Genomic DNA, 26,785 nt, shown 5'->3' with positions numbered 1-26,785 from the left:
TCCTAAGTCCTTCACATTCAACCATTTGATGTAGTTCTTTCATCTACCTGGCATGGAAGTTTCAATTATTATCTTTTTGTGACAGATAAAGAAATTGAGGCTCAGAGAGGTTAAGTTACTGAAAAGACTAAGGAGTGTTAAGTCAGAAGGCTGGTTGGGGAGTGACCAGAAGGGGGCACAAGGGAGACTCCCTGGATGCTGAAAATCCACCAAACTGTCCCTTGATATTATAATTTGTTCACCTTTATGTACCTATGATATTTCAATAAAAATTTCAGAAAAAGGAAAAAAAGAAAGCAGCCACAGCTTCCCTTTGGCCACACAGGCCGTGAGTAGCAGAGCCAGTTCTGTTTGCCCCCATGTGCGAATGTATAAGCCTTGTTGACCTGGGCCTGCGGAAGCTTTTCTTACGCTCAAGGCCCTGACACGGTGGGCTGTGTCTCCACTCCAGACTTTATGTGGCTTTCACTAGTTTTCTACGAAGGTTCTTTCCTTTTTCAAAGATTTTATTTATTTTTTCATGGGAGGCAGACAGAGAAGCTGAGACATAGGCAGAGGGAGAAGCAGGCTCCCTGTGGGGAACGCGATGTGGGACTCGATCCTAGGATCCCGGGATCATGCTCTGAGCCAAAGGCAGACTCTCAACCACTGAGCCACCCGGGTGCCCCCCCGAAGGTTCTTTTCTGTTTCAGGATTCCATCCAGGAGATCCTGTTATAATTAGTCATCACGTCTCCTCTGTCTCCTTTGGCCTATGACAAGTTCTTAGTGTTACCTTGTTGGTGATGACGCCGACAGTTTTGAGGAGTACTGATTAGGTATTCTGTAGAGTGTTCCTGAGCCGGCCCCTGATGCCTTTCCCGTGATGAGACTGAGGCCATGTATTTGGGGGAAGAAAGCCCTTTTCATCACATCTCATCAGAGGTACCACACGGTCAACACGGCTGATGAGCAGTGAGGTTCATTTAGAGCTCTTGAGTAGGATGAGGTTATGTCAGGTTTCTCCGCTGCAAAGTTACTTTTTCTTTGTCCCCTTTCTACACACTTTACTTTGGAATTGAGTCATTAAATGCAGCCCACGCTCAAGGCCCACCCCAGCTGTTCTTAGTCATCGAGTTTATCTGATGCAAGGCTTGTAAACACACACAATCATCTGACTATTTGCGCAGGTAGAGACACACAAGCTCCAAGCCAGACATCCAGACACCGGCATACAGATAATATAGACAGACACCCAAATGAGTTCATATCCACAAACAGACGCTCACAGGCCCTAATAACGCAGATACTAGAGAAATCAATAGTTTTGTCATTCCATTTCTCTTACCAGCCGAGCAATAAATCAGCTAGGGTTTTAATTAACACGGCTTCTGAAATCCCACTTTCTTTCTAGTTCTTAAAGATCTTAAAGAACGAGAATGGAGCACACCTCTGTGCAAGATAGGGGCGGAGGGGGTGACAAAAAGGGGAGTCTGGGATCTCATCAGGCCTTCCGGAAAGGGCCCAAGCCAGGGGAAGTTTGGGGCACTGATTCCCTTTTTCTCCCTCCTTGGCTTTTCCATGGCCCTTTCCGTTCCAGGCCTGAAGGAAGGGGGCATGAGTGTGTCCCCCCCCCCCGGCCCCCCAGGGCCCCAGAGCTCTTCCCGCCCCGCCCAGCACCACAGGGGCCGCATGCTGGTTCCCAGGCACTGTGCCTTCACAGCCTCGCAGCCCCTGTGTTTGGGAGGAGGGAACAGCTGAAGCCCAGGCCGCCACACCAAGAGGCAGCAATGTAACTTGCCTCTGCCATTGAAGGAAGGAGGAAGGACGCTAGAAGGACAAAAGTGACAGCTGTCCACTGCAGTGTTTATGGAGTGAATGAGTCAGTGAGCCAGTGACTAGTTCACGTCTTTCCTCTTAGAAGCTCTTAGGCCAGTTTGCTTAGCTTTCTAGCTCTAGAACACGATGATCATATGTGTTTCCATCCTCTCTCTCCCCTTTCTGATCGCGTGAGTCTGGGGCTGCTCTTTGTGGTTCACACTCGATGAATTGTGTAGCTGTACCATAGCTCATAACAACAGAAGCACTCCTTGATATTTAGGCTTTTTCTCTTTTCTTCTTCCTCTGGTGAATATAGTCTGCTAACGTGCCAGATTCATTGCCTGTTGCTTGTCTGGTCACCTGCTTCCAAAACTTCCGTGCCTCCGTCTTGTTGTCTGTAAGATGGAGATAGTGGAAAATAAGTGGGTTACCATGGTAAGTGAACACAAGAAACACTGATGAACATATAGGAGGTGTTTAGTAAACATCTGATGGCCTGAAATGGAAACCTTTGGTGATCACGGGGTGTTGATGGCCACCGTGGCACTGTTCCCTGGCTGCAGGCTGCACCTGATGCAGGTGGACTCGGTCCAGCGCTGGATGGAGGACTTGAAGCTCATGACCGAGTGTGAGTGCATGTGCGTCCTGCAGGCAAAGCCCATCAGCCTGGAGGAAGATGCACAGAGTGACCTCATCCTGGCTGGCGGCCCTGGCCCCGGAGACCCCCTGCAGCTGCTTCTCAAGAGGGGCTGGGTCATCAGCACCGAGCTGCGCAGGATTGGACAGAAGCTGGCCCAGGACCGCTGGGCACGCGTCCACAGCATGAGCGTGCGTCTGACTTGCCACGCCCGCTCCATGGTCAGCGAGTACAGCGCGGTCAGCAGGAGCTCCTCACAGGAGATGGGTCAGGTCGGCTGTCTTGGCATGGGCAGGGGCGGGCCCTTGGAAGGGGATGCCTTCTGGAAGAATTTGTCCGAAGTGTCCAAAGTGTTCGAACCTTTCCTGCTCCAGGGCCTCCCTCCTGTTCTGAGAAGCAGGGAAGATAGTAAGGACCTTTACTGAGAACCTAGCACGTACTGGGCACCGAGCTAGGTGTTTGCCCACACACGCCTCATTTAACCTGCACTACGTGTGAGGCAGGCATAGCCACTGCGAGAGGCTGTTCAGGGGAGCCGTGTACCCACTTTTGTGCCAGACTGGGCTCAAGTGTCAGCTCTGCTGTGCGACCTTGGCAAGTTACTTACCTTCTCTGTGCCCCAGTTCCATCACCCTAATGAGTATAATAATAGCACATTTTTCATACATATGTTGTGCGGACTAATGTGTTATTACATGTTAAATATGAAAAACAGTTGCTGAAAAATATTAGCTAGTATGATATCCTCACCGAATGGATGAGGAAACAGAAATTCAGAGAGCCTAAGTAACTTGCCCAAAGTTAAGTGATATTCAGTCTCTATCTGATTCCGAAGCCCATGATCTTGAAGCTTCTTTTCTAAGCCTATAATGGAGCATTGAAAATCGCCTTGTCATCTGGTTTTCTTTCTTCTGGCATTCACTCCCCAGCTCAGTGCTTTACCCTTTTCCTTGCTCCACTTTACAGACAGTAAACTCCTATTCATCCCTAGCAGCCCCGCTCAAATGTCCCTTCCTCTCTGAAGCGTCCCAGGTCCCCCAGCATAACTCAGTGCCTGGTTTTCTTTTTTGAGCTCCCAAAGAAGCTGATGATGGTGTCTTGCCATCCATATAGCACTGTGTTACGGTTTATGTGCCTGCTTCCAAAATCAGGTGATTTGATTCATCTTTATACCCTGGAGGGCCCTGTACAGTAGTTGGTCCTCAACCTATGCTTGTTGACTCAAATAGACTTTTCTATTTTTTTCTACAGCTCGAGAAACTGCTAATGGAGAAATGCTCAGAACTCTCGGCGGTCACAGAGAGGTAAAAATCTGGATGCTGGCTAAGACTAGACAGGCTGTCCTCAGGCAGGGGAAGGGGCTGGCATCTTCTTCCAGAGGGAGAGCGTGAGTGGGAAGGCCTGGTGGTGGCCCAGGAGCCTCCTTTTGCTGACTTTTATCAGCGACCTTGAAAGGGTCCCTTGGGATTTTCTGCCCCATTTTCAGGCCCTATGGAGAATGTAAAGGAGGAGAGGCCCAGGCATAGGAAGAGAGAGGATTGGTCAAGGTTGGTAAGAAGGAAAAGGTTTCCCAGAGCTTTGGGAAGGCCCCACCCAATCCCCAAAGCCAAGGCAAGGTGACAGCAGACATTACACCCTATACTCACAGACACATAGACAAGGATTTCACAGACACACACTTGCCCGTATATAGATATATAAACACACACTCATATATTCACAGAAATACACCCACACCTTCTTCTCTGTATCTCACACACATAAACATATATATATACGTTTACACGCAGACACATACACTCAGCCTCACATGTATACACACCCAGGTGTATGTTAACACTCTCCTTTACTCTTCCCATCCCCCATGCCCTGCAAGAGAAACATGGGACTTGGTATCCCCTAGGGTTCCCGCTGGGGTCTTTGGCCTTCCAGTGGAACATTTCAGGCTATAGGGATAAATTCAAACTTGATCCACCCCCTGCTCTTCCTACCTGGGGAGAACATTTTTAAAGTTCCTTTCTGTAGACAGCCCTTCCTTCCTTCCTTCCTTCCTTCCTTCCTTCCTTCCTTCCTTCCTTCCTTCCTTCCTTCCTTCCTTTCTTTCTAGATTTTTATTTATTCATGAGAGACACAGAGAGAGGCAGAGACATAAGCAGAGGGAGAAGCAGGCTGCCTGTGGAGAACCCAATGCAGGACTCGATCCCAGGACCCCAGGATTACAACCTGAGCCAAAGGCAGACGCTCAACCACTGAGCCACCCAGATGCCCCTGAATAGCATTTCTTAAAGGGCCACACATATTGCCATACACCTTGCAAGTGAGCCCTGGCCTGCCTGGCACACCAGCACCCTCCTTTGCAGCTCCTATGCCCCATCCCTAGACCTCGGTGCAAATGAGGGCAGATTCTCTCAGGGAGAAGCCCAGAGGTATGAATTTGACCACTCTCTGATGGCCTTTCTTCTTGGTGACATGGACTATTAGCTCCCTTTTCAGGCAGCGCTTCTCCGAACCCTAGCAGGCCAGAGAAGGATGAACCTGTTATGGAATATTCCATCTCTGATTCCCCTGGAGCTGATGGCTTCTCCCTAGGCCACTGGCACCACCCCCAGGCCTGCAGCAGGCCCAGATCTGGCCCCTGGGATGGTTCTAGGCTGAATACCTGCCCCTCCCAGTGGTCCTACTCTGTGGCTTCTTTCTCCCAGGTGCCTCCAGGTTGAGAATGAGCATGTCCTGAAGTCAATGAAGGCCTGTGTGAGTGAGACCTTGAGCACGCTGGGCCGGCACTTCGGCCAGCTGCTGGAGCTGGCCCTGACCCGGGAAGTGCAGGTCAGTGCGGGCAGGGCTGCGGAGAGGGGCGCTGGTGTAGACCCCCGGGGTGGGGGTGTGGGTTAGGAAAGGTGTGCACCAGGCCGTGGGAAGCCCTAAAAAGTCCTTTCTCGGGGGCGGGGGTGGGGTGGGGGTGGGGATAGCCTCAGACTACCAAGGTGAACTCCGGCACCTAGCAAACAGGATTGTTAGAGCTCGAGGCTTCCCATGTTAGCCCAAATCTCCATTTTCCATATGTGAAAACTAGAACCCAGAGAGGGAAGAGACTTACCTAAGGTTCACAGAGCACAGAGCAAGTCCACGCAGAAGTTGGCATTTCCCAACTGCACTTTCAGTATCGTTCCTACCACCTTAAATCTCCGTGTACTTATTGTCCACAGTACATGCAGTGGGTCCCTAGTGTCCTGAAAGATGTAAGGTACCTGTGGGGAGCAAACCAATTCCAGAAATCCCGGCAACAGAAAAGAATCTCGAAAGGTCATATATAGTCCAGCCCCTGCCTCTAGGCAGGGTCGTGCTTGATTCTAGAAAGAACGAGGGCTTTGGAACCAGATAGATCTACTTTCAAACTCTGGTTCACTGTGAGACCTTGATTATGTCCTTAACCTCCAAAAGGCCTCATTTTCTTCATCCACAAAGTGAAAACCTTCCCCAGAAGAAAAGTGAGAGGATTAAGCAAACATCATAGTATGGGTTAAATATATGTTATTTCCCTCTGTTGCCTTTTCCTATTTTAAAAGCCTCCCAGAAAAGCAGATTCCATAAGGTTTTCATTATGAAAGGTATTTACATGTTATTTATAGTTACAGAAATATTGTGTTACATATTTGCCATTCTTTTCCCACCACCAAATAAAAGCCTTCCACAAATAGCAAGTCCCTTTCCCTATCAGCTTCTCTCCAGACTCAGCCTTTCTACGCAGCCCGGAGCTTCCTTTTTCTCCTTCCTGTGTGTCTGGCTCATTTTGCACAGGGTACAGGCTCTTCTGACCCGGCCCACCTGCTGCTGGGCAGTGCAGCTGGGCCGATGCATTCTCACCCCCCAACCCCGGAGAGTCTGCAAAGGCCACTCTGTCCCAAGAGCCTGGGATGAGTGGAAGGAAGGGCCAAAGGCTGGGCTGCTGGGGCTGGTACTTGGCATTGATGTGCAAATGCTGACCTGCACCTATAGGGGCGGGTGGTGGCTCAAGCTGGGGCCAGTGTCCCAAACTGAGCTCTCAAGTCCCAGAGGGACCCTATGGAACATGAGGCCAAAGTGGGTGAAAAAGTCAAGGGGGTGAAGAGTGAGGATATTGAAGGCAAGTCCTGGGGAGGAAGGGGAGCCTGGAGGTATTTTTGAGCAGGACTATGGTACCTACTGATACTTTTCATGTTACTTCTGTGCCTTTTTGCCTGGAGGTAGCAGGTTCAATGAAAAGGGCTAAGCTCGAAGAGTTATGTTGGGTTGTAAACAGAAGCCAGCTGGGTTTGGAAGTAGTCAATCTACCAGGAGGCAAAGGTGTCTTTTCAATGGTCTGTGTCAGAATCTTGGAGAAAGCTCCCTGGGCTGCCAGGAGCCTGCCTGGACCTTGTGGACCATGCCACTGGTCTCCTGGGCAGTGCTGGGTCCATTCTGGGTTTTCCTTCATCCCGATCTTGTTCGCAGTGGGATTCCTGATCTGGTCCTTCTGTTTCCCTGGCTAAATCCTGCCCTTCCCCAGGTCTGACCACCTGGGTCACTGATGCTTGGTTTGGGAGCTGAGCTGGATCAGCTGCTCCTCTCTTAGAATTTGATCACCCATTGGCCTCCTCCCCTTGTCTGTCCCACATATTCCTTAGCTTCGGATAAGCCCCCTTCCCTCCCAGCATGCACCTTGGTGACCCCCTCTATGCATCTTGGTGACCCCCTCTATGCCCTCCAATGGGTCAGGCTTGCCATGCTCATAATACTTTTTGTCTGATGTTTAGGTTGTTTGTTGTTTTGTTTTGTTTTGTTTTTTTTAATTTTTTTAAAAATTTTTATTTATTTATGATAGTCACAGAGAGAGAGAGAGAGAGAGAGAGGCAGAGACACAGGCAGAGGGAGAAGCAGGCTCCATGCAGGGAGCCCGACGTGGGATTCGATCCTGGGTCTCTAGGATTGCGCCCTGGGCCAAAGGCAGGCGCCAAACCACTGCGCCACCCAGGGTTCCCTGGTTTTTATGTTAGGACGTTTCCATACAGATGGCAGTGACATAAGGAAACACACTGGCTGAAGGCAAGGTGATTTGTGTTCAGTGTTGTAAGCATGTGTTTCTTTTTTTTTTTTTTTTTTTAATTTATTTATTCAGAGAGAGAGAGAGACTGAGAGGCAGAGACACAGGCAGAGGGAGAAGCGGGCTCCATGCAGGGAGCCCGACGTGGGATTCGATCCCGGGTCTCCAGGATCGCGCCCTGGGCCAAAGGCAGGCGCCAAACCGCTGCGCCACCCAGGGATCCCCTAAGCATGTGTTTCTTAAACTGGTGACCCAAGGACCCTGGTACCAATCCCTGGGATGTTAGTAATTATATAAGATCATATTTGGGGGTATCTCCACATAAAGGAACTTAAGCTTATTTCCTTGCATTGGGATTTCTTCCATCATGTGCTCTTATGCATCAAGAGTCTTCTTAAAAGGTCTCCACACATTCATAGTATTTGTCAGGCCTGTAGCTTCCATAGATAGGGATTTGGGTTTGTTTTGTTCACGGATATGTATCCGGTGACTAGGATAGTACCTTTCCTACAGTAGGCACTCAGTAAAGACTTATTAATGAATGAATATTAAGCAGTATATTCCAAACTTGCATAGTCACAATGAATCTTTTTTTAAAAATTATTATTCTTAAAGCACCTGATCACTTACTCTGGCATGCTGGCATTTCAGGAAATGCAATTTAGTAAAAAAATATTTTTGCACTCAGGAGGCTTTTGAGCAGAGGAAGAGTGGTCGCCCCCCCCCCCCGCCCCCCATTCCCCACCATCCACAAAAATACAATGTGATAGAACAATGCTCACAATGAGGGCAATGACAACCTAGCACTACTCTGCTCTGGTCCGCTCTATCCTGGAGTATTACGTCCAGTTCCAGACCCCGGATGTCTCCCTGGCAATGGCTGTGCTCAGAGGAGGCTCCTACAAGGTTGGGGGAAAGGCTGAAGATCAAGGTATGTGGGACATAGGTGGAGGAGCCGAGAGTGTTTCACCTAAGGATGGACAGACACTCTGCTACCCCCAAAGTTCTGTGTTTGGGGGCTCTGCAGGGAGAAGGGCCTCAGGCCAGCAGGGCCAGATCTAGAGGACATCCTCTGTAGCAAGGAGTTGGTGAAACAACAGGGCTGCTGCCCTGCAGTGGAAGGGGCTGCCTTTCCGAAGGGACTCTCTGTCCCTGAGCCAAGCACGTCAGGCTTGGGGGGCATTAGCAGGGGATGAGTGACTTGCAAGGTTTCTTCCAGTCTTGGTAGCATGGAAATCTATGAATGTGGGTGTTGTGGGGTAGGGGCTTGTGTGGAGTTTGGAGGCATATCCAGGTTCACATCTTGCTGGTGCTACTTACTGAATTTGCAGACTTGGGCCAGTTACTTAATGTCCTTCACCTCTGCAGTGGGTTGTCATTAGGATTAAATGAGACAAGCCAAGAGTAACTGGTGGCACTCTTCTGACAGTGTCAACAGCTTTATTCACTCAAGACTTGCTCTACCTTAAGAGAAGCTCACAGTGTGCTTTGCTAAAAGAGCCCCCTAGTCACCTAAAGAATTGTTTATTAAGATAATTTGACTACTTGGTGGGTATGGAAAACTTTAAAGTTTAAATGTTAGGAGCCACCAATAGGAAATTAATGAACACTGATGATTAATCTATCTGGGAATAGAGGATTAGCTATGTGGGAGGTAAGAGAAAACTTAACTTATAAAAAAATGATTTACTTAAAAATGACTTCTAGGGGACTCTCTATCAAATAAATTGACTCTAAACTGTACCTTGACTCAGCTTCATGTGGGTAGAAGTTATATTAATTTATCCTTTCATTCCATCAATTATTTTTGATTTTAGTTTAAAATAGAATAGTTTTATTCTAATAAAACTGATTAGGGAATGCAGCTTTGGCTCTGTGGCTAAGTGAACTAGTTAAAACTTTATCTCACAGCTAAATTTCCCCTCCCTGCTGGTCAGCCTCAGGCATCCCCTGAGGGACAAGCACTTAGCTTGTGACAGAGCTCAGAGCAGAGCGACACTTCATAAGAGAAGAGAGACAGGTGCTAAACTGAACATACTCATCCCCACCCTCTCAGTAGGGGGACAGAAGGAGGTAGGGAGCAAAGCTAGCAGAGGTGTGTTGCTGAAATCCCTACCTAGGGGACAGGAATAGTGGGGAACCCTAATGGGCTCCTTAGTAGTTGACACTTCTTGCCCTATTATTTTATTGGCCTTTTTTTTTTTTACATTTGTTTTTATTTAAGTTCGATTTGCCAACATATAGTATAACACCCAGTGCTCATCCCATCAAGTGCTCTCCTCAGTGCCCATCACCCAGCTACCCCATCCCCCTGCCCACCTCTCCTTCTGCAACCCTTTGTTCATTTCCCAGAGTTAGGAGTCTCTCATGCTTTGCCTCCCTCTCTAATTTTTCCTACTTGTCTTATTGGCCTTATCCATTGGGCTGTGGTCAGGCAGGAGGGCGGCTGAGCCCCTTGGGGGAGGAGGTCAGCTGCCAGCGGGGAAGTTATTTCTCACTTTCATGAAGCCATTCCTCCAAATAACAACCCCTACTTCTTTGTAGATCCTTCTGGAGTCACAGTGGGAAATTTAGACTCTGTTCCTGAAGGCTTGAAAATGACTCATGATATTACATCCATTAAATTAGCTCCAAGGAGGTTTTGTAACTAAAGCTCAAAATTTGCTTTTTTGTCTTATTTCCCACTCTCAGATCTTGCTCAGTTATGTTGTTCAGTATAGGTAATCAGAGGCTGCAATGCAGCTACGTCGTAACATAAAGATAATCTGTACATAAAGATCTCTAAAATTTAGAAATTGTCTGTCTTATCATAAAGTTCTCTGAGAGAAAATAGTTAAAGAAAAAAACTTTAAAAAGACTCTGCATCCCTTTACCTGTAGGAATAATTCAAAGTCCCAAATACTTAGGTTAATCTAATTCTCTTCCATTTTCTTTCTGTGCTCATCTTAGCCAGAAAGGTCTCATCCCAGTGTGTGTGGTCATGTTTCCTTGGGAAGCTATAGTCTGGTCTGTCTCTCCAGCAAGGGGAAGGGCTCCCTGCAGGCTTCCCAGTTGTTTTTTTTTTTTTTTTAAGATTTTTATTTATTTATTCATGAGAGACGCAAAGAGAGAGATTGAGAGAGAGAGAGAGAGAGAGAGAGAGAGGCAGAGACACGGGCAGAGGGAGAAGCAGGCTCCATGCAGGGAGCCCGATGTGGGACTCGATCCCAAGACTCCAGGATCACGCCCTGAGCTGAAGGCAGGCGCTTAACCGCTGAGCCACCCAGGGATCCCCCAGGCTTCCCAATTTGTACTGGTCTTTCTCAGCTATGCTCGAAAGAGGTAGTACCGTGGATACACAGCAGTATCACAGCACTACTCCTGCGCTTACAGAAAGTTAAAACAAGGCCAATCCTCAGTCCCTAAAGGACGAGTACCAGGCAACATTTCATGCTAGGACTCCGTCTTAGGGTTGCTGAAGGTCTTAACAGATACTTCTTTGCAGTTGAGTGAAAGAGGGTAGGGAACAGACACCATCTTGGTGGCACCTGTGGCATCACATCAGTTTATTTCAGTTGTCCATGGTCCACAAGGCTTTCTGAACATTCATTCACTGGGGGGAAGCATCTACCATAGATTAACTGTGGCACAATGTTTACTATATATGGGAGAAAAATGTCTCCTTTTTTTACAGAAGGGCATTTGATATGTTTACTTCTTCATGCAAAGTCAGATATTTGTAATCTCTTCCCAATGACTTACTTGGTTTGCATACTTTCCCACCCAGCATTTTTAACATTTCTTAATTTCTAGCTCCCCTCCAAACACTGTTTTTCTGCCATCCCAGGCTGCATTGATTTGGGCTGCTTGAAGTGACTTAGGCTAGAATTCTTCAAACCACTTCAAAGGCATCACATTCTCCAGGTTCCCAAAGATTTTCTAGGAGAAATGCAAGCATATATACTTTTAAGGAAATCAATGTCCAGATCTCCAATTTTTGTTTCATTCCTAGAAATGATCCTCCCAATAATACACAGTTTCAAACATCCCTTCTATTGCTTTCCAAAAGAGGGGTGTGCTCCCACCCATCCCAAATCTTATAGTGCATTGCCCTGCTGTGTAAAGCCTTGGAGTGGCAGTAGGATTGGGGAGATCAAAGAAGCCTTCGTTCCTGAACTATAACCCATAGGCCTCCATGAATTATTTCTGTGCTTTTTCTTACATATTTCTATTGAGAAAGGCATTAGAAATTGTGTGTTTTGCCCAGTGTGGAGATATATGGTAGTGTGTGTGTGTGTGTGTGTGTGTGTGTGTGTGTGTTGGGGTGGTTTTGAAAGTTTTCAATTTATTATATCCCTTCCATCTCTATTTACTCCCAGACTATGCATGGCTCTTGAGGGACATTCTCCTTAGACAAAGCAAAGAGAGAACTGATAGGATACATCAAGCACTCAAAGTGGCTTTTGGGGGCACATATTTAAATGCAAGCAATTCCTTGCAACTATATCTCACACTCAACCCTAGGATATGTCATCCATTGGCTAGAAAACATCTTTGAAGAGCCAGAGATTCTAAAGGTTAATGATCCTGATTCTTTTAAATGCTGGAGTATTTTAGAGAATGACTAAATTTTTCAAGATATATTGGATAAAATCCACAGATACAAATTTTACATGATTTTTTTCAGATTTGGTGCACATTATTTAAGAAAGCAGTTAAAGCTTATTTTGTCAACATATTTTATGAAATATTTATGCTAATTTCTACTTCTTGTTAGCAAAAGATAAAATTAATTGCTGGCAGCTGGACTCATTAGATTTAACCAGTAAATACCTTCTTTCTTTTTTAAATATGTAGGGAAGTTTGATCATTAGAGCTACTAAAAATAATCAAATGATTTCTAATGTTTTTTTAAGACTTATTTATTTATTAGAGAGAGAGAGCATGCACACATAAGGGGGCGGGCAGAAAGAGAGGGAAAGAGAGAGGGAGAGAGAGAAGCAGACTCCTTACTAAGGCTAGAGCCCAACATGGGGCTCCATCTCATGACCCTGAGATCATGACTTGAGCCAAAATCAAGAATCGGATTCTTAACCCACTGAGCCACCCAGGCGCCCTGATTTCTAATTTTTTATTCTCAAATTTTAATTATTCCTTATAATGAACACCAAATTTCAATACATATACCCACCTATTTACTGAAAAAATACAATGTTCTTTACTATATTCCTAGATTTATAAGTAATTTGCAATGTTAGCTACATATTACTTTGCATTATTAAAAGTTTAGTAAATTGATTTATCTTGGCTTTATAACATATACAAATAAACCAGATTTTATTTTATCTCTACATTGTTTTAGTACTACCAGTTTTTAGCATTTTCCCTTGGAGAATGATTTCTATAATTATTTGTCAGTGTTTTTTTTTTTTTAGCATTTCTTGAAACATATCAAAACATTTTATAATTAAAAATGTAGTTAGTTCTATATTGAGAAAAAGTTGTCTTGGCTGACTGGCTTGGTTGAAAGAACTGTCTTTGCCAATTAGGATATAGGGTGGGCATTTCCATAATTTAAATAAGCAAAAGCTGTAGTGTCAAGGTTTTGATAAAACTTGTTTGAAACACACACAAATATTTTTATTAAAAATTGTATTGGCAATGAAAGTAATAATATTTTGATTTTCCCAATCCTTTCTACATAATTTGGATAACCCAAGGTGCTCCAAGTGAAAGAGAAATGGGTATAATTAATAATTATTTGATAAGTCTTGGTAAAGTACATTTGGAATTCTTCCCAGAAATTGAGATAGTGAATGAACAACTCTAATGATTGGGTGACAAATGCTTTTGCAAGTCAAGTGATTTCCAATTCTTTGCTTTTACCAATTTAGAGGAGTTATCAGCTCACAGATCATCAAAAATAGTGTTTGATGATGGATCACTATGTGATTGCATAACTCAGAATGTACTCAAAGGGTTGAGCAACTTGGCTATATAAACTCTTCCCATTCCTCCCTATGGATTTCTGGGAACAAGATTTTTCAGGGTTTACGTCTCAAAATAGAGCACTAAGTCAATATTCAATCATGTATATATGAATTAATGAGAAAGCCTAAAAAAGAATACAAAGCCTCATTTATCTCGTCAGGACATATATTTGTAATAAAAGTTAAATTTTTGTCATTTATGATTATTTGTCAAAATTTGTAATCTATGTTGCTTTGGCCAATTGTATGGATAATAATTAGTAACTCAACCAAGAAGAGAGTATTTTTTTAAAAGATTTTATTTATTTATTTAGAAGGAAAGAGTGCGAGCAAGGGGAGGGGCAGAGGGAGAAGGAAAGAGAATCTCAAGCAGACTCCACCCTAAGCGCCGAGCCCTATGGGGCTTGAAGCTATTATCTATCCCATGACTCTGAGATCATGACCTGAGCGAAACCAAGAGTTGGACGGTTAACCAACTAAGCCACCCAGATGCCCCAAGAAGAGAGTATTTTTAAATACTTAGAGCCTGATAGGCACAGGAAAAAAATGAAATTTCAAATGTCAGTGATAAATATGACAAGGGTGATCCATAAAACACTTTGAAACTTAAATGTATTACATTAAGAGAAAATTCTGAGGAGGGATTGGATGGGAACATAAATTTAAGGATGAAAAGATGCAAAATGCTGACAATGTTAAAGAAAGGGATTATTCATACATTTTTAAGAGGATGATGAGGGCATCAAGTTGTTTTGGTATTTAAGTTCCACTGACTACATCTAAAAAGAGTGATGTAATCTTTTTATTTTATGTGAGTATCTACAATCTGCTGGAAATTACATCCTTTCCAACGTTGTTCTTGAAACTGGTGGTGAAAAATTTTAACCATCAAATCAAAAATGTGCAAGGGGTCATATATTTTTCAAAATTCCTTTAGGTCTAAATAAGAAAATTAAAAACTGCCTTAGAATACATAGACATTTTAGTTCTATATCATAAAGCTGTTATCCTTGCCTCTTGCTGGGGAACTGCTTAAGCCTCAGATACCTGTCTTTCTTGTCTTTCTTTTTTTTTTTTTCTTTTTCTTTTTCTTTTCTTTTTTTTTTTTTTTTTTTGATCCCTGTCTTTCTAAGGAAGGTTTCCTTGTGATGTTCCTGAAGTCTGGATCCTTATAGGCCTTGTGAAGACCAGTCCTTCTGCTATATGCTTCTTAGAACACAGACTTTCCATACCTTTTGAGTATGTTAACCTTGAGTAGCATTTCTTTCTGCTACATCCTTTTTTTTTTTTTCCCCACTAATGAACTATGTTTCCAGGATTCTCTCCTTTTCTTAATCCCTGACTCCTTTTAGGGAGACTCTGTTGAATTTCTGTCACTCTACCCTGCTTCTCATGTTGGTCTCTTTCCTTATCTAACTCCTAGAATGAGCACTAACTCCTAGAATGAGCACTAATTGCTGGATTTCAGTGGTTTTACCACATTGACTTCTTCCTTTCTGGTACATTCTTTCATTTTTCAAAAAAAAAAAAAAAACTTCTGGATGTTGGAATTTGCCTTATTGAGAGAAATGAAATCAATTAAGGTCTGTGTTTGCCCCAAACCTCCAATTCTAAGACATTTTATCCACATTTGCCTCCCTAAATGGGACATTCCAATCCAGGAGATATTTTCCCATCACAACAATAGCTAATCCGAGCCTGGATTCAATTGAGATTTTGTCTGTCTCCAGGGTGTCCAATCTTTCTGTGCCTTTCCTCACGGGCACCTGATTCATGTGTTTCTCCACTACATTCTCTGAGGACACAAGCAATACTGTATCCTCATATTCAGAGCCTTTCACCTAGAAATTTATCTAGCAATCCTTTAGATATCTCCTGCTATTCTCTGGAGCCCTCTCCTGTTTTCCAGAACTCAGTGCGTAACAACCATTTTTATTATATCGTATCATCCAAAGTGATCAAGAATGTGGGAAGAGCCTGGCCGAGTGATTCTTCTGTTCCATGTGGCCTCAACAGAGTTTACGTGGTGTTAGTCAGCTGGCAGATGGTCTGGAGAGTCTTAGAAAGCTTCGTCACATGTGTAGTGCCTTGGAGGGGACAGCTGGACAGCTGGTTGTGTGCTGAGAGTACTGCTCCGGGATCCTACACATGTGGCTTCTCCAGCATGACAGTCTTAAGAGTTACCAAACTTCTTACATGGCAACTCAGGACTCTGAAAAGAATGTTTTAAGAAGCCTAGGTGGCAGCTTCAAGGTCTTTCATGAGCTAGCCTTGGAGGTCCTGGAACATTACTTCTACCAACTGCTGGCTTTTATGGGTCAAGCAAGTCATTGGGGCCAGTCCAGATTTAAAAGGTGGTGGTGGCACGGGGTAGTAGAGCCCACCTGTCTAAGGGAGGAGTAGCAAAATATTGGTGGCTGGTTTAATCTGCTACACCCCGTCACATCAGCCCACATGTATATAAGCCCTTTGCATGACTGGGCTGCCCTAACTGCCCAGCTGTGGATTCTCTGTCTGAAGCTTTAGGCAGAGCCTTCACAGTATTTTCCTGGCTCCCCCTGAGGAACCTTCCAGGCTGATGTGGGAGCCTTTACCTCTCCTGATCAATTTCACTGGGCTGCAGTCGCTCTTTCTGACTGAGAAACAATTAAAAATATTTTTTCCTCTTCGAATTCCTTATTTAAAGCAGCTAGATTATGTGCACCTCCCTAACTCTTCTTTATCCCTTTCTCCTGGTTTTCAAGATTCTAGTTTCTTTGTTTCTTCTCTGCCTACTTTGTCTTTAAAACAATATTTCTGTCATTCAGCTTCATCAATCTTTGTTCCTTTATTTTGTCTCTTTTCCGCCACTCTTCTCACGATACAGGGTGAGGCATATTTTTGACACTTCTTCAGTTCCTCCTTGATTGCCTGACAAATCTTGATTTTAGAGACTGTGGTAGTTTGAAGCTGACACCAAGAGAGGATGTGATAAATGCCTGTCAAGGATAAAGGAGAGGAAGTGGGGGCAGGCACAGAAAACCATGTTTCAGGTCTGAAAACAGAAATAAAAGGGAGAAAGAAGACTTGGGTAGAAGAGACTTGAAATTTTCAGGCCAAAGTCACCTGTTGGAGGAGTGCCCCCTAACAGCCACGGGCTGCACTAGGACCCCTGCCTGCTGTACTTGGTCACATCTGGGAGTGGCTCAGGGAGGTATGGCCTCAATCAAGACAGGGGTAGAGCCCGGGGGGGTGGGCAGCAGCTGGGGGCTCCCAGTCAACTCTGCCCCCTGCAGCAGGAGCTCTGGCTACCATGGGGCAGGGGGCTGTAGATGCTAAGGGGAGCCAGGAGGGAGAGCTGCTAACGAGGCTGGATATTCTCCTTGTCCTGAGATTTCCATCTTTGCTAGTCTAGGTGAGGTCCTGCCATCTTTGAAGGAGATGGATCCACTGACTTTGAAAAACAGGAAGTCAGATTCACAGGAGTTAAGGTCCAGCTAACTCCACCACGTATCACATGCATGACCTTGGTCAGATTTCTACCTCTCTTTCCTGTGAAGTGAGGGTTGGACAAGACAGCTGAGAGCCCTTCCGGCCCTGACACACTGTGATGCTTAGGCCCTTGACGATTTCAGTGGGGCCTTTGATCTCATATTTCTTCCAAATTTATCTTTGTGAAAAGGATGATTACAACTTTTCATTGTCAGAGAGCTGATTCAGTGAGATAATCTGAGGTATAATTACGGTGTATGTGTGTATAGGCATTAGCAAGAAATTATTCTCAGACATAAATGGTCTGATGTTAGCAGGTGATTGCAAAAGACATTGGGTTGAATTGTTTAACGTCATGCTAATTTGCTTGAAGTGCAAACACTAATCAGGAACACTGAGTAATTATGATTTAGGTGCAGGACCCCAATATATGAAATCGGCATTTTCATGCGAGCATTAATTCACTTATATAACCGCTTATGGTATGATGGGGGAAGATTCTAAGAAGTATGTTCATTACAGAGATTTGCTATGACAAATTTTGGTTATTAATTTTACCTTTTGTTGAATCTCTTACAAGAGGCATTTATCAAATCTTAGGGAATACTTTTTACATTTAATGTAGTTTGATTAAATACGCACTTAATCTTAGACTGCTTTATGTAGAAGATTAGCATATTGTGTGTGTGAAGAATTCTATGAGTTTGAATAAAAAAGAGAAGGGGAGAGCCATATGCCTTGAGCCTTAAACCCACTTCATTTGAATCATCTGGCAGATGGGGAAACTGAGGCCTACGGTGTGTATCTCAATTGCCCAAGATCACAGAATAATAACTGCGAACAATTTTATTTTGCTTCTATGTACCAAGTACCTTTAGAAATCCTTTATATACATATATTGGCTACCTTAAGAAATAGGTACAGCCACTGTAAGAAATAGACACTCTTATTTCACCCTCATTTTACACATAAGAAAACTGAAGTATAGAAGGGCTAAGTTACTTGCTCGGGGGCACATGGACAGAATGGCAGAGGCAGGATTTGCACCCAGGCTGTTTGGCTCCAGAGTCCCTGCTTTCAACCTCGGACACAATTCCTCATCAACATAATGTGTTAAAAAAAAAAAAAGGCAAGTTGGCACTAGAACTCGGATCTCCTCATTTTCTTTTAATATTTTTTTCTGTAACACTAGGTTTAATTAAAAAAACAAATCCATTTTTATATTTTAAAATAACATAGCAACTGAAACTGCATGAGTAGCTGCCCAGAGCACGAGCTCTGGAGGTGTTATTTTCTTGCATGAAGCCCCCCTAAGGCAGTTCTTCTGAATCACTATCTCCACATCTCCCAGGAGAAACTCAAGCAGCTAGAATTAATTAGCAGGTAGGAATCATTTATAATCAATGAATCATATGCTTCAAAGCAAATGGCTGATTATGAAGTAGTTTCAAGATATGTGAAAAAGCTTTTTCCCAGAAATAAGCTAAACTAATCTTTATGTCTCATTTGTTGATGAATTTTCCATTTGCTTTTCTTCCTAGTTCTCCCTGGGTCCTATGTTCGGTCATTTCCAGCCTTCTCACCATGAGCCTTTGTTCCATCAGTTTGAGCAGTGCGACATTCCCCAGTTACCCACTCCCTGACAGGGTTCCCAGGGTTGCTGTTTTGGCCTGGCTATACACACAGTGCAAATGTTCCCCAAGCAGTAAGCTACTGTAGATTACTTCTCTTGACTCAACCCCTGAACCCATTACCCAGCTAGAGTTTGCCATTGGCGAAGGAACCAATTCTTTGGTCATAGTTGTAGCAACTCATTGGTTTTCAACTTGATGATTTATTTAACTGATGGTGTCTGGTCTCATCTGAAGCCAGTAAACAACAAAGAAGTACTTATTGAGACCATCAGTATTGAGAGCCGATTTTCTGATCAGTTGGAAGAAGGCACATTTGTTGTCCGTGTCCCTGGGGTTTGAAATTATCCTATATTTCTGAAATGTAGTTTAGACCTCATGCAGACTCATGTCTTTCCCAAAGCTAGAAGACCTCATCACCCCCATAGTGGGACTGTGGATGGGACAGATAATAGATTCTAGAAGCGTGGACCCACTGGTATTCCATTAAGGAAGATTAGTGGAGGACAGATGGAGTGAGTGACCATCAGACTTTGCTTTCTTTTCTTAGGCGCTGGTGAGAAAAATCAATGCCTCAGACAATATCTACACCACGGAATCCACCACAGGGAACCTGTTCAGCCTGACCCAAGAGGGGGCTCCCTTGTGCCGCATCATAGCCAAGGTGAGCTTCATGGTTTGCAGCCAAAGTGACATGCCTGGGGAGAGTGGGAGGAAGCTAGTCTGGTGGGAAAGCTGGCTCGGGAAGTCTGTCCCGGCTCTAGCATTTGTTTGCTCTGTGATCTTGGAAGAGTCACCTCCCCTCTTTAGGCCTTGATGTCTTCATCTTTAATAGTGGCCAGGCCTTCTGATTTCAGTTCCCACTTGAGAGAAAAGCTGGTGCCCCCAGAGTATAATTCTTTTCATGTGGTGTCTGTTAGAAATATCAAGCCTCCTTCCTCATCTCTATATATCTCACCACATCCACACAAAACACATCTCCCCAACTCAGGTTCTTGATGGATCCCCCAAAATGCTTGCAACCACTGCAATACTACATGAGAAGAAGATAAAATTGAGGACAGTGGTTTTCATCAATTACAATGGAAGATTTTCCTTAAAGATTTATTTACTTTAGAGAGAGAAAGCGCAATGGGGAGGCATAGAGGAAGAGAGAGAGAGAGTCCTGAGCATACTACCTACTGAGTGGGGAACCCAATGATGTAAGGCTCAACCCATGACCCTGAGACTGTGACCAGAGCCAAAATCAAGAATCTGACACTTAACCCACTGAGCCACCCAGGCACCCCACCGTGGAATTTTAAATTTGCTATCTTCATGGTTAATTTGCCCTTATACTTGGGGTCCAAATACTTAGGGTAATTACAGGCAATTGATAACCCTAGGCTCTCTCTAGGATCTTGTTTCGATTTTACTATTGTTTTGTTTTTCTAAACTTGAGAGATGACATTGCCATGGAGACAGAAGCAGTGATCTAATTGGAAGCAAAGTTGTGTCTTCCAGCAGACTTAAGATGGCAGTCACAGGAAGATGCTCCAACTCAGTGGTTCCCTGTCCTGACTTTGTGTCACAATCCCTCACAGAGTTTTGGAAAACACAGATACTTTTGCCCCACCTAAATTTACTGAGGTCCTGGGGTAAGACCTGAGAATCTACATCTTGACAATCCCTACAGGTAATTCCGAGGCATGGCCACTCTCAGAATCACTCATCTAAGCCCTTCAAGAAATCTGGAAGAGGAGGGTAACAGCTTGTCAACTCTGCTTAGGGGAGAAGTAAATTGTATATAACAGCAATAGCTAACATTTGAGTGTTGCTGTCCAGCGTGCTTAATGCCTTACAGACATGATTTTCTTTAAATTATAAAACCATCCTAGGAAGTAGGTATTACATTGTTCTCATCTATAACTGAGGAAATGGTTTTAAGAGACTTACTCAAGGTCACACAGCTGATAAAGAATGGAGTCAGAATTAGAACCCAAGTCTCTAATTCAGAGCTCATGATCCTAAAGCCCACAGTGGTGACTTCTGGTTCCATCCCGGCCCTTCAGATTCTTGGGCCAAAGAGTGACTCAGACATTCTCAACCCTGATGCATATTAGAATCACTAGGGAGCTTTAAATGTCACACAGCTAGTAAGTGGGTGAGCTGGAATTTGAAACAGCCTGCTTGGCAGCAAAGGCTATGCTCTTGCTCGTTACTGTAGCTGCCTCTTAGCAGACCCTTCTCCTCTTTCTTCTTCTCCTCTTCTTCCTCCCTGTGCCCTTCTCTCCCCTTCCACAACCTACATTATTTGCTGCATCCCTTCTTTTCACAAGCCCTGTGCTCAGCTGTTCATTCATGGTCTCATCTGATCTTCCCAATGATCTTATGATGTGTTCCCATTTTTAAGATGAGGGAACAGAGAGAGCTCAGAGAGAAGGTAAATCACTTGTCTGAGGGCATGTGCATTAAGCTCAGAGCTGAAATTTTAAGCAGATCTATTGACTCCAGAACCTTAATCTCAATCTTCTTATGTCTCTGGCTCTTGGGAGAGAGTAGATAGAAGGCTGAAGTGAAGAGAAGATTCAGTGATGACTCCCATCTTTCCAGCCTGGAAGATGGTGAGACTCGTTCCTCCAGTGGAATCACTGTGTCTGGGTCTTCAGTCCTGAAGTGATGCAGGAGCTGGGAGTCCCTGGTACACTCTATATAGCATCTACGCAGCATCCTCACTGTTGATGCTCATTAAGTGGACCCAACATTGTGACAAATGTGCCACAGCTACTCGCAGTGGCCTGCCTGACCCACCTCCTTGTGGTCTGTGTTTGGGCCCCTCATCCATCTGAGATGCCTCCAGAAGCCTGTCTGAAGTCTGTCCTCTCAGGCTCTTGAGTTCCTTTGAAAGCCAAGGAACAAAACCAGCCCTCCCTGTGATGGTAATGTTAAGCCCCATCCTTTCCTGAGTTCAGAGTAGAGCAAACTCCCCTGTGCTTTGTCAAAATTATCCCCTATCCTGTTCCACTATTACTCGCCCCACCAGTGGCCTGCACCCCACAAGTGGCCTCCTCAGCTTTATGACAGTTTATCCCAAGTCTCTCTGAATAATACATACCATTAGGCACTTTGGCTTTGAGCCCATAGCTTTCTATAAAATTAAACAAGCTCTAGCCAACAGTGCAATTCTGCTAGCTCAGGCGATTCCCGGCTCTACTCTAAGATGAGTGCTGCTCTTGGGTCCTGGAGGGGGCTTCAGGGTGGTAGTCTACACAACAAATCCATCTCCCTTTCTCTGGGACCTCCTTCCTCCTCTGCCGTCCACATATTCCAACTCTTGGGATACCTTTTATGAGGGTTTGAGATACTCTTCTAACCAGGAAGCTTTCCACCGACTGACCCTCACCTGGCTGTCCAGAACTGGGTGCCAGGCCCTTAAACATGCATTAACTCAGTTGTTCCCCCAACAGCTTGGTTGTGTCACTGCTGTGACCCCATTTTTAATCAAAGTTGACCAGCAGCAAAGTCAGGATTTGAACCAGAATCCCCTCAGTCTGGGTTTAGGATTTCCTCCCTTTAGCTTCCCTAGTAGCTAAAAATGCAAAGAAAGCTATTTTTCACAGGCTTGGGAAACAATGTAATGAGAATCCAATGCAAATGGGCACAGAGGCTTAAATATAGTCACGCTGGGGTCAGTGCCTCCGGAGCCAAAGGAAGGCTGCCTTGTTGGTCCTGACTCTCAGTCTGGTGTTCTTTGGTACCATTTCCTTGCTGTCTGCTCCAGATATGAATACCTACCTACCTTCCTGACTTTCTATCGTATTTATCCACGTATCTGTGTATCTACCTACATATCTATTTATCTAGCATCTCTAGCATCGTACATATAAGTAATATTTATACTGCATATGGCTAAAGATAAACATACACATGTAAAATGTATATACAGGGACGCCTGGGTGACTCAGCAGTTGAGCGTCTGCCTTGGACCCAGGGTGTGATCCTGGGGTCCCGGGATCGAGTCCCACATCGGGCTCCCTGCATGGAGCCTGCTTCTCCCTCTGCCTGTGTCTCTGCTTCTCTATGTCTCTGTGTCTCTCCTGAACAGATGGATAAAATCTATTAAAAAAATAAAATAATACATACATATATAAACACATATATAAACATGCCTTCCTCTATAAGTACATCCATGTATATAAATATTTATACGTGGAGGGAGCTCATTCACAACCAGCAGGGCTGGCTGGGGAGACCTTAGGATTCCTGTTTCTTTTCTTCTCATTTCAAGGAGTAATTGGATTTTACTTCAGTGACTCTGAGCAAGGCCTTTAAGTGGAACCCTCGTCAGATGTCTCTGAGACCTTGAGAAAGTAGGAAGACGGGGACAAAGGATTGTGGAGCAAGGAGTCAGGGGGTGCCTTGTCACCCACTGGAGTGTATCTTTATCAGAGTAGTGACGTACATTGAAAATCAGAGCACCTCTCTTTGACCCTTCCACGATCTCCTTTCGGATTACGGTAGGAGTTCTTGCTCTGTGCTCCCATAACCCTGCACCCCCTCATTTCATTCCTTCCTTCCCAGATTTCTTCCTGCTTTAAGAATGCTCTTCCATCCCATGACTCATTGGCTGTCAGACCGTGAGTTCAATATGGACAATCTTGCTCAGTGTACTTACCAGAGCGTCTGGCATCTGACACACCGTTAATAGTTCTTGGTGGGATGAAGCACTTTGCCGGCTGTATACAAGATGCCCTTTTGCCAACAAATGAACCCCAAAAGGAAGTGGGAAGATGAAAGTCAAGGATCGCTCTCAGCTGATCATAAAATGTCAGGAATTATGAAATCATCTTGGTTCCTGCCATGATAAGCAGCACAACTCTCAGAAAGAAGAGGGCTGCTGTGCTGATTGTTGTGCGGTGCCGGGTGGGGAAGATTCAGGGGGGCCGTGCTGCTGCCTCTTCCAGTTGCTCGCTCATTATCTGCACCGGCAGGCACAGCTGTGTCCCCAGAACATGAAACAAAGCCTGGTGAGAAGTATATTGTGTGTTGAAGAGAGGTCCCAAAAATCTGACAGGGAATGGTATTTTGCTGGACTCACCTTCTTCCTCCTGTAACTTTTTTTTTTTCAGTTTGGGGAACAGGGTGCAACAGGTTTAGGTAGAGTCAGGAGTGGTGAGGTTAAAGGTGAGTGGCATCAGTCTTCACGTCTTCTCTACAGCCACTATTAGAAAACTAATAGATGAAGGATGGTTAGTCAGCTTTGTCGAGAGGATTCCCCTGGTGCCACGTGGAGCTCCCTCCACGTATAAATATTTAGATACATGGAAGTACTTATATAGGAAGGTATGTTTCTATATGTGTTTATATATGTATGTATATACATTTTATTTTATTTTTTAATAGATTTTTTCCATCTGTTCATGAGAGACACAGAGACATAGAGAAGCAGGCACCCTTGCAGCCCTGGGGGAAGCCCTGGGGGAAGGGGAGAGGGAGGAAACAGGGCAAAGCTATGAGGTGTCCAGCTTCTACGTCTCTGGACATCCATGGTGGCATTGCCACCGGTTTGCTGGGCACCCCGGTAGGTCTGCTTTGTGATCTGTTGGGTCTCCCACTTTGCTCTGAGAGCCAGCCAGCGTGGCTCCAGTGATTTTTATAGAATAAATATGACCAGTTGGGATGAGTGTCTCACCCCGGGCTTCTTCCCAGAAGTCCCACCAGACCACTTGTGAAGTCTCCACAAATTAAAGGTGTTTCTGTGACCAACTGTCACAAAAGAAGTACATGTGTCCACACTCAGCTAGGGTGATCATTCTTGAAGGGTTTTCCTTTTTTCTTTTCTTTTCTTTTCTTTTCTTTTCTTTTCTTTTCTTTTCTTTTCTTTTCTTTTCTTTTCTTTTCTTTTCTTTTCTTTTCTTTTCTTTTCTTTTCTTTTCTTTTCTTTTCTTTTCTTTTCTTTTCTTTTCTTTTCTTTTCTTTTCTTTTCTTTTCTTTTCTTTTCTTTTCTTTTCTTTTTTTCCAAACTAGAGTAAAGAAGGGAAAACAAGGATGTGTAGATTTGAGTGAATTACTTCACCCATCTGGACTTGCATTTTTTTTTCCCTCACAAAATGGGAATAAACTCTCTTATTGATATAAATAAGACTCCTTTTTCTGTATGCGTGCCATGGTGGTAGGGAGCGTCTGAGGAGTAGTGGTGGTTGCTGGCAGAAGGAGAGCCAGCACTGGGCATCTAGACTTCAGTTCCCCCCATCTGCCTGAGACTTGCTTTTAGAATCTATTTCTGATGACTCCAGGCTTGTTCCACAGCAGGCTGCTTCGAAGAAGCTGCAAGCTCTGTGGGAGCAGTGTTGAGTGGTGTTGGGCCTGGCCCTCTCAAGTGTGTCGGCCCTAGCCCCTGGTACCCCAGCCCCAGAAGCATTTGGAAAGTCCCATCACCAGTTTGGAATATTAAGAGTGACATCACTTGCAGAGGTAGCATTTCATTGCAGCATGCATTTGAGCATGGAAGTGTGTGTGTGTGTGTGTGTGTGTGTGTGTGTGTGTGTGTGTAGGGTATATAGGAACGTTAGGGGAGGCAACATTGGTTTTTTTTTCTACCATCTTCTTAGGTTCTCTGGCTGGTACCCTGTAAATTGGGCTGACAAAAGACAGATTAAGTAGAGAGAAAAGCAAACAAAAGTTTATTAGCATATGCATCACGATGACACAGGGAGCAGTCAGAGATGAGTGAGTCACAGGGTTGGTTAGAACTTGCACTTTTGTAGCTTCTTAGCAAAAGAACAATACATTTTCAGAGAAGTCACGAAATAAAGAACTGAAAAGAACTTTGAATCTCCAGGGGTGGCAGACCGTGGGAAGGCAAATCTATGGAAAACTAATAGTAGATGAAGGATGGTTAGTCAGCTTTGTCGAGAGGATTCCCTTGGTGCCACCTCCATGCTGGAAGGGTCTGAATTTGCCTCTGGTGATTAACTTTTCTCCTTCCTGGTAGAGAGGGGAAGGGGCTATCTCTGTAAATGTATGTCCTCCTCCTGGGCCAACAGGGGAGGGCAGAGATCTCTGGTATCTGCTTCTTCAGTTACCTTCAGCTCAAAGCAATCCTTACGCCAAAGTGACATATTTTGGGGTGGTGTGTTCTGCTCCCCTCCAGATCTGCAAGCATACCAGCTGAGTGAGGGATGCCAGTTATTCTCCCATCAGCCCCAGGAATGTTGACACGGGGAGGTCATGTGACATCTTCTTTTTCTTGGCAGGAGGGTGGGGTCGTGGCACTCTTCAAGGTCTGCCGGCAGGACAGTTTCCGGTGCTTGTACCCCCAGGCGCTACGCACACTGGCCTCCATCTGCTGCGTGGAAGAGGGTGTCCACCAGCTGGAGAAGGTGAGAGAGCTGGCTGGGCAGGGTGCGAGGTCCCTGAGTTGGGGTGGGGGTGTGTGGCATAGACCTGCTGGGCATGTGGGCCTCTTCCCTGAGAACCACTTTTTCCCAGGCATCTCTCCACTAGGGCTGCTGGGATCTTGACTCTGGGAGTTGACGAAGAGGACAGGGACTGAGGAGGAGTCTGGCCAGGTAGGGCAGGGCTCAAAGGGGCACCCAGCACTTTCTGGGTGGAGTGGCCAACAGTCCAAGGGGCAGAATGCAGCAAGAGGCGCGCAAGTAGAGTGCGGAGTAGTGTCAAAAATCAGGGCTTTTGGTCCTTCACTCATGGAAGGACCCCAGTGGAAGGAGGGGGATCCTCCTCCTTGGGGGAACTGAGTGGGCAAGAGAAGGATGTGCATTGGCCTGGGCAGGCAGTGAGGCTCCAGCAGGACAGAGGGATTGGGTAAGGGAAGCTGAAGCCTAAGTCCAAGTGTATGTTGGGTCAACATGGCATGGGGTGGGCAGGGCCAGAGGGAAGGTAGAGAGCTGGTCGGACCAGGTGCCTCAGCCCCAGGCCAACCTGGGGCCAGGTGACTAATTCCAGCCACCACCACCCCCACTCTCCCCAGTTTGTAGAGATGAGCTTGCTAGTCCGAGGCCCAGACCTGAGTGGCTCTGAGGCCTGCAGATGGGCCCTCAGGGACTGTAGCCTGGACGGTTGGGGAGACTGGGGCTGACATCTGGAGATTTCTCAACCAAGTTTCAAGGAAAGGTGTTGAACAGTTTCGTGGAAGAGAGGTACAAAGCCAGGAATATCCTGGTAATGGTCGTGGTACTCTCAGGATTGGGGGTGGATCCTTGAGTCGGGTCTATATGGGG

At 45.1% G+C, this 26,785-nt stretch overlaps 1 protein-coding gene across 4 annotated transcripts in view; it reads left to right on the top strand.

The window, feature by feature from the left end:
- The window catches only part of INSC (INSC spindle orientation adaptor protein), a 135,420-nt gene that overhangs the window by 63,389 nt on the left and 45,246 nt on the right, over positions 1-26,785 (top strand). For all 4 annotated transcript variants that reach the window (XM_041729720.1, XM_041729717.1, XM_041729719.1 and 1 more), the window contains exons 3-7: positions 2,363-2,708; positions 3,688-3,740; positions 5,139-5,262; positions 19,117-19,230; positions 25,802-25,927. In XM_041729720.1, the coding sequence (XP_041585654.1) occupies positions 2,363-2,708; positions 3,688-3,740; positions 5,139-5,262; positions 19,117-19,230; positions 25,802-25,927 (763 nt within the window). The remainder of the gene's footprint in view (positions 1-2,362; positions 2,709-3,687; positions 3,741-5,138; positions 5,263-19,116; positions 19,231-25,801; positions 25,928-26,785) is intronic.

This window comes from Vulpes lagopus, chromosome 15 (assembly GCF_018345385.1).
Source record: "Vulpes lagopus strain Blue_001 chromosome 15, ASM1834538v1, whole genome shotgun sequence".
NCBI lineage: Eukaryota > Metazoa > Chordata > Mammalia > Carnivora > Canidae > Vulpes > Vulpes lagopus.
The sequence above is the reverse complement of the archived record's forward strand: the minus strand, read 5'-3'. Positions and strand labels throughout refer to the sequence as shown.